Raw genomic sequence first — 7,100 nt, forward strand, 5'->3', positions numbered from 1 at the left:
TGTTCACTGTACATTTCAAAAGTGCTTTACAAAGCTATTTTGACTACGTCCATCCTAGGTTGCTTATGTGTTAATTGAAATTACAGATTGCCTATAATCTGCTTGTCCCCTTATGCCAGTTTGTACATCTCAATTATCAGTAGAAACCACATTTGCTTAAGCAAGTCAGCCATATGAGCTGTTGAAAAAAATAATTAAAGGCAGTAAATGAGGCCGAATGAACTGTGTCGCTGCCAGACAAGGCTCCGCTGATAGCCAGGTGTAGGAGTGGTATAGTGCAATTAATGTATTGTATAGTGTTGTGGCTTTGCTGGCATCCCACTTATTTTTGCCTCAGCAAGATTTACATGCTTAATTCACCACTGGTGTAGAGACAAGGAAACAGTCTTGAACAGGGTGTAACAGTACAAATTGCATTAGACAATATTTGGCGCAAAACAAATTCCTTTATTAAGTGTACAAAACATGTGCAAAAATAGTGACTCATTGGAAGAACTACACAAGCATGGCTTTGCCCTTAAGAGACCTACACATCAGTCATGAACAGACAGTGGATACATACAAGTTGACATGCAAAAACTGGTTAACAGAAAGAGGGATGATCCCAGGCTGCAGTCTCCTATACTACAGAATATTGCAAATTGTGGCCTTGGTTTCACAGCATTTGATAAGTACCACGTAAGTGCCAGCTAATGAAACAAACTGCACATTCATCAGCACTCTCCCTTTGATTTCTGCTGCATCGTGCAAAAAGAGTTAATTAGGAATGGCCTCTATGAATGACATTCACAGTTCATCAGATCAAGCACACAGACACCCTTTTTGGCCCATGAGCTACTTATGAAATTACCCAGCTCTTTCCTTCGTACCAAACACACAAATGCACAAACACATGACAGGGCTGACTGACTAATCACAGGAAATTACCAGTGTCACGAGAAATCACTGAAAGAGATGTGCAACTTCTTTTGCAAACAAGCTAATCATGACTAGATCTACATCTGCTAAATCTGGCATGCAATGAAAATACTACTTGAGCCACTCACACCAAACATGAAAACACATCTAAATGTTTAACATATGTGGAAGGGGTATATAGTGTTAGACATTAATTGAGTAGGGAAAAAAAATAGTGGTCACAAACGGGGGGAGAAGCGGTACTAGGTGAAGCAGTACTACATCTGAGCCATGAAATCAGGCCTTGTCTACAGAAATCTATCCAATTGCAACTATGGCACTAAAACTCATGACAAGACACTGAACAAGATGCTAAGCTTGACCTAAACTGTGGTTTAAAGGCCTCTTGGGTTGTGCAGCAAAGCAATAGAGAAAGGCACACAGCTTGTGGATTTGGGGTGGATATCAACGACGCCTCCCAAACCCCAAAAGTAGCACAAACACACAAACCTCCCCACAGACAAATCAGAACACTAGTACGCCACTCATCCCGAGCCATCCACTACCACCACCTTCCCCCTCTCCTTTACAGTATGGTGCACTTTTGCTTCTTTTTCTTGTCCCCGTCTTTCTTGGTCGTGTCGGCCTTCTTGGGCCCGTAGAGGCTGGAGAAACAGGCCTGGGCGGAGACGGGCTCCCTCAGACTGAGCAGCCACCTCCCCTTGCCGTAGTAGGCCAGGGAGCCGAGCTCCATCTCCTCCACCAGCTCTCCCTCCTGACCCTCTTGCTGCAGCGCTAGGATCTCCAGCAGGTCGAAGCCCGTCTGCTGTGGCTCAACGCCCTCCGCACAGCCCAGGGTGATGTGGGCACGGCTGCCAACGGGCAGGGTGGCGGCAGCCGGGACTAGAGGGACTGCCTCCTTCTCAGCGTCGGCAGGCCACAGGGTTAACTGATCCTCAGAGAGTGAAACCCGGGCACCAACAGTGCGAGGTGTGACGAAGAGGGCACTGAGAGACAGCTCGAACGCAGAGCCATACAACTCTTTAACAGCCTAGAGTGGGAAAAGAAAATGTTATTTCAAAACGGTCCCCTGAAAAGTGAAAATACATTTAAACAATGCACTGGTCATCAGATTGAGATGAGTTGAAAGAGATCAAGAAATTAACCATACGCACAAAAGGCTTATTTTGCATTTTTGTGCACACATTTGTTTATATTATATCCCCATTAGTGAGCATGTCTCCTTTGCCAAGATAATCCATCCATCTGACAGGTGTGGCATATCAAGAAGCTGATTAAACAGCATGATCATTACAGAGGTGCACCTTGTGCTGGAGACAAAAGGCCACTAATTTGCAGTTGTGTCACAACAATGCCACAGAAGTTGAGGGAGCGTGCAATTGGCATGTTGACTACAGGAATGTCCACCAGAGCTGTTGCCAGAGAATTTAATGTTAATTTCTCTAGCATAAGCCGCCTCCAACATCATTTTAGAGAATTTGGCAGTACGTCCAACTGGCCTCACAACCGCTGATCACATGTAACTAGGGTAGCCCAGGACCTCCACATCCGGCTTCTTCACCTGCAAGATTGTATGAGACCAGCCACCTGGACAGCTGATGAAACGGATTAGTATTTGTCTGTAACAAAACCCTTTTATGGGGGAAAACATTCTGATTGGCTGGGCCCGGCTCCCAAGTGGGTGGCCCACCGCTGCCCAGTCATGTGAAATCCATAGATTAGGGCTTAAATTAATATTTTTAAATCGAGTGATTTCTTTATATGAACTGTAACTCAGTAACATCGTTGAAATTGTTGCGTTTATATTTTTTGTTCAATATTCTTTCAGACTTACTGATTTGTCTGCATATTCCTTGGATCCCTCAGCCTTGCCATAGTCACAGAATTTGGTAGTGCAATGAAGAGCTCCATTGGCTTGGAAATACTGCTCCAGGTCCACCTCTTTCTCAGCCTCAACAGTGACTGAAAAAACAAAGCAAGCTCAGTTGTCACAGTCAAGCTCAAGAGACTAAAATCTGATTTAGATCTAAACAATAATTCTGTTTATCACAAGACAGTTGTGCTGAACTCACAGTCAGGCAAGTGCTTCTTGAAGGCCTCAAGCGTGTCCAATGTCTTCAGGAAATCCATGGACGTGCACCTGACCTTGTCCTGGATGCCAGGGAGAAGGAACCAGCCAAAGAAAAGGGGCAGGGACGTCTCCTCAAGTGGAACTTTCATGGCCTGGATCTGGGCTTCCTCTAGCCCCCGCTGAGTTCTCTTGGCCAACTGTGGCAAGTCTCTGCTCCACTCAGTGCGGGGCTCCAGAAACATGGCCACGAGCCGGTGCTGCTCTGCCACCTCCCCCAGACGGGCCAGCCGATCATGGGTATGGTTGGTGTCATCCACCACTATCACTTGAGCAGATGTTCCTACACTGCAGCAGGCTACCACAGCATCGTCAAAAGCCTTGTACCCATCTGCCGATGCTTCTGGACTCTCCGGTTTCACACCATGGTCATCAGCACAGCAGACAGTGCAGAGACCCTGGTAGCTATCTGCAATGGCACGTGCCAAGAGGCTCTTGCCGCTGCCAGGAAGACCTCTGAGGATGATTAGAGTGCGAGAGGTGCGAAGGGTGGCTTTGGTCTGCTCATGCTCCAGGAAAGCGAAAGACAGTGTGCCAGGAGCAGGGACCTGCTCATCAACTTCTGCCTTCTGCCGCTCCACTGCATCACCTTCTGCCTGTTTCTCTGACTCTACTTCTTTTACCATTTCAGCTTCTACCAGTTTCTCTTTCTTCACCGTCTCAGCTGCTACTGGTTTCTCTGCTTCCACTTTCTTCACAGTCTCAGCTGCTACTGGTTTCTCTGCTTCCACTTTCTTCACAGTCTCAGCTGCTACTGGTTTCTCTGCTTCCACTTTCTTCACAGTCTCAGCTGCTACTGGTTTCTCTGCTTCCACTTTCTTCACAGTCTCAGCTGCTACTGGTTTCTCTGCTTCCACTTTCTTCACAGTCTCAGCTGCTACTGGTTTCTTTGGCTCTGGTTCCGGTACAATTTCAGCTTCGGTCTGTTTGTCTGCCTCCACTTCCTTTACAGTTTCAGGCTTCGCTGGCATCTCTGGCGCCACCTCCAACACAATACAAGATTCTGCCTGCTTCTCAGATTGCTCAGGCTCTTTCTGTTCTGGTTCGAGCAGTTTCACGTCCTCAGATTCTGGCTGTGTGACAGGCTTGGGTGCTGCCTGCTCAGACAGTTTAACAGCCTCTGGGACGGGTTCTGCCATTTTCTCTGGCGCAGTTTCAATGTTATTCTCTGCTAGAGGCTCTGGTGTTTTCTCTGGCATTGGCTGCTTTTTGGGCTCTGCGGTCTGGATGTTTTCACGTTCTACGTACATTGCTGTAGCTGGCTCAGAGACTGTTGAGCTCTCTAGTTCTGGTTGTTTTTCTGGGTACGTCGCTGCTTTAGTCACAACTTCTGTAGAGGTCTCTGGAACCTTCTCAGGAGATGCAACCAATTTCTTTGGTGATTTTTCTGCTTTAGGCGCCGTCTCTTGCATTTCTTCTGACCTTCCTGATTCTGTTACCACATCTTGCAAATGCTCCATTTCTTGCCTAGTCACTGGTGATTCTGCAGGCTCTATTGGAGAGTCGAGTTGTGGCTGGGGGCAGTCTCCCGATCCAGTCTCCTGTTGCTCTCCAGTCTCTGACACGGTGTCCAACACCTGGTTCTGCTCAGCATCCATATCTGGGTTCCTTAATGGACCTAATGATAAACACTGGTTTAGACAAAAGATTTTCAACATGAAAGTACATGCAATGATATGATACAAATTCAATACTTAGGGAAAACAGGAACTTGATCAAAATAAAACTGTACAGCATACAAACAATGCAATGGCGCTGGAATTCATTTAAACTTCAAGCTGTAAAAAAAAAAAAAAAAAAAGGTACAAAATTGGACAACTCTTCCCTTTTGTGCAAATATTTGGGATACCACACTTATCTGAGTGAGGGAGTCAACTGATATTAGTGGTATTTCTAATAAGCGTTATAGGGAGGAGCAGAATCCTTATTTAATTACTGTACTGCAGCGGTTTCTCTGTCGCCCCTCTGGAGTCCTGCGGACCCAGAGCTCATCGTGGGCAAGGCCTCTGCCGGGTTGACAAAGGCATTGGGTGGTTGGCTTGGCTCTATCGACCTGATTACTAAATGGTTTAAGCACAGATGGCATATTTGGAGTGGTGTGTGAGACGAGGATGTGTGTAATGTATGCCTTCATGGCTCAATTTGCTAAACATCCACATAATCGGCTTGAACGACTGCCAGTCGGCATTATACGTGTAACGTTAGGTGGGAAAAACGTAACTTGGGAAGAAACAAAACGTCAATTAGAATGCATGAACATTCATCCATAAAACCGATAAAATAGGCATAACCAATTTGGTACTGAATTAGATCGACTAATGGAAAAGATTCAGATATAGGCTACGCAAAATTGCCGAATAAAAAGTAGAGGCGTACTCAGCCTCCGACGACTAGGCCGGGGTGAGAAATGAACACCTGCGACTGATTATACCAACCTTTTGTGTGGACAAGGGCTCGTATATCCTCTTTAAAACGCACTTGAATAAAAATCGCAAGTAACACCAAGAAAAGTACGTAGAAATTATAATTTTTGAGTAGCAGAGGGTCAGCAGCACAATGGCCTATTGAGTCGTGAAATTAGATGACAAAAAAAAATCATGGTCATCCCGTTACAGGCTAGAAAAGTTGCCCAAGAAACAAACGACATTCGAAACAGCGCAAAGGCCAATATTTCTAGGAAGTGAATATTCAGGAAAAGGCGGTCAGATGAGAATAATGTTTTAAGTGCGACAGTGTAAACGCGGCTACTGCCATGTAACAATGAAATGGTGAAACGGGGAGTGGCTGCAATGCAATCACCACGCTACAGATACAACAAAAATCAGCGTGGCAATGTCATGTCCAGATTTAGATGCCACGTTTGAACAATAACGATACCCTTTCTTTAGCTTTGAAATAGACTTGTCTGAAATGCGAGTATGTCTGAAAATTCTGATCACTTCAGTCAAGTTATAAAATCGTACTATATGACAGCAGCTTTTAATCGGGCGATTTAGGCTAACTACCATATTGCTATGAATGGGACGAGATTACCGACGGAGGTTTCTTACCGTGACTGTTGTGTCAGGAGTATGCCGCTGACTCTGCAATTTAGGCGTTTTCAAAGCTGGCAAGCAGTGGACAGTCGGCGCTCCGCGCAGAAATCTGCCCACAACACGCAGGAAACAAAACGGAAACTACTGTCTCTTGAGCACGCGCAAGGCTTAGTGCTCTTGAGGGTGGGGTGCTTCCTATCGTTTGCGCGCCCCCGCTCTTATCAACGCGAACGGCCCAGCAATGACAATGTAGACCTGGAGAAGAAAATTAAATATGACTTTTGTTGAATTGAAATTCCATAAGCCATGGCAATAATGCCAGAAAGTCTGATAATTCATGGCATAAGTGACAACAATGAGTAATTTTATATTTTGGCAGTTAATGATTTTAGGTCCTCTTCCACAACACAAACTCCTTGAAAAATAAAGCTCTGTATAAAAATGTTTCCAGAAATGCATGTTCTGTAATGGAAATTTGCAGTTTGGGGACTTAATGAGATCAGATGAGTCTAATCCATTTTTGATCTGATAACATGGCAGGATTTCTTAATACCCATATAAAGGGAATCAGCTACCTAGTGAATAACAGCATTGTCAGCATGCCAGTCTGAAACAATGATATCAGAGTGCAGAAGTAAAGGGAACTAGCCTTGTAATCAGACAGAAACACACTACAGGGAAACGTGTACACAGTTCTAAAGAACAATACGATTATTTTTGACTGGGTGCATTGTGCCAGTCAGTACATGTCTGTTGTTTTCGTCTCCAATGGCCTGCTTACATGTACATTGGCACAGGCAATTAAACCCAAGTTACCCAACACCTGCTAACAGGCTCTGCTGAAAAATGTGCCAGATCAGCAAAAGTTCATGAGTTTCATAATGCAATCCAAACACCTCTTAACCATCTTTCTAACCTATATTTCCTTGTATAAAGCTTCTGGGTCATTCTCTCTGTCTCTCAGATAGTTTTAATTAGATTAACAATACCATGTGTGCCAAGTGCCAACGACTCAACAC

The 7,100-nt window shown here is 45.0% G+C and overlaps 1 protein-coding gene across 4 annotated transcripts; it reads right to left on the minus strand.

Annotated features, from left to right (window-relative positions):
* Nucleotides 1-426: 426 nt before the first annotated feature.
* On the minus strand, nucleotides 427-6,303 carry LOC115171102 (2',3'-cyclic-nucleotide 3'-phosphodiesterase). 4 transcript variants are annotated; one of them, XM_029727609.1, is made up of 5 exons: nucleotides 6,097-6,303; nucleotides 3,904-4,664; nucleotides 2,991-3,861; nucleotides 2,753-2,880; nucleotides 427-1,948 (listed from the first exon to the last, which is right to left on the minus strand). In XM_029727609.1, exons 2-5 carry the CDS (start codon nucleotides 4,642-4,644, stop codon nucleotides 1,484-1,486), a joined length of 2,205 nt encoding a protein of 734 aa, XP_029583469.1. In that variant the 5' UTR covers nucleotides 4,645-4,664; nucleotides 6,097-6,303; the 3' UTR covers nucleotides 427-1,483. The 4 variants fall into 4 exon arrangements, with proteins under 4 accessions (XP_029583469.1, XP_029583466.1, XP_029583467.1 ...); XM_029727606.1 differs by having other exon boundaries at nucleotides 2,991-4,664; XM_029727607.1 differs by having other exon boundaries at nucleotides 2,991-4,677; nucleotides 6,097-6,252.
* Nucleotides 6,304-7,100: the final 797 nt, after the last annotated feature.

This window comes from Salmo trutta, chromosome 32 (genome assembly GCF_901001165.1).
Source record: "Salmo trutta chromosome 32, fSalTru1.1, whole genome shotgun sequence".
In the NCBI taxonomy this organism is placed as follows: domain Eukaryota; kingdom Metazoa; phylum Chordata; class Actinopteri; order Salmoniformes; family Salmonidae; genus Salmo; species Salmo trutta.

What these genes read in the sequence shown, in the direction of transcription:
- LOC115171102 (XM_029727606.1), bottom strand. Translation starts at nt 4,644, where the DNA reads ATGGATGCTGAGCAGAACCAGGTGTTGGACACCGTGTCAGAGACTGGA. An exon ending in CAAGAAGCACTTGCCTGACT is followed by an intron (nt 2,881 to 2,990) that starts GTGAGTTCAGCA and finishes TTGTTTTTTCAG; the next exon opens with TCACTGTTGAGGCTGAGAAA. An exon ending in AGGAATATGCAGACAAATCA is followed by an intron (nt 1,949 to 2,752) that starts GTAAGTCTGAAA and finishes TTCCCACTCTAG; the next exon opens with GCTGTTAAAGAGTTGTATGG.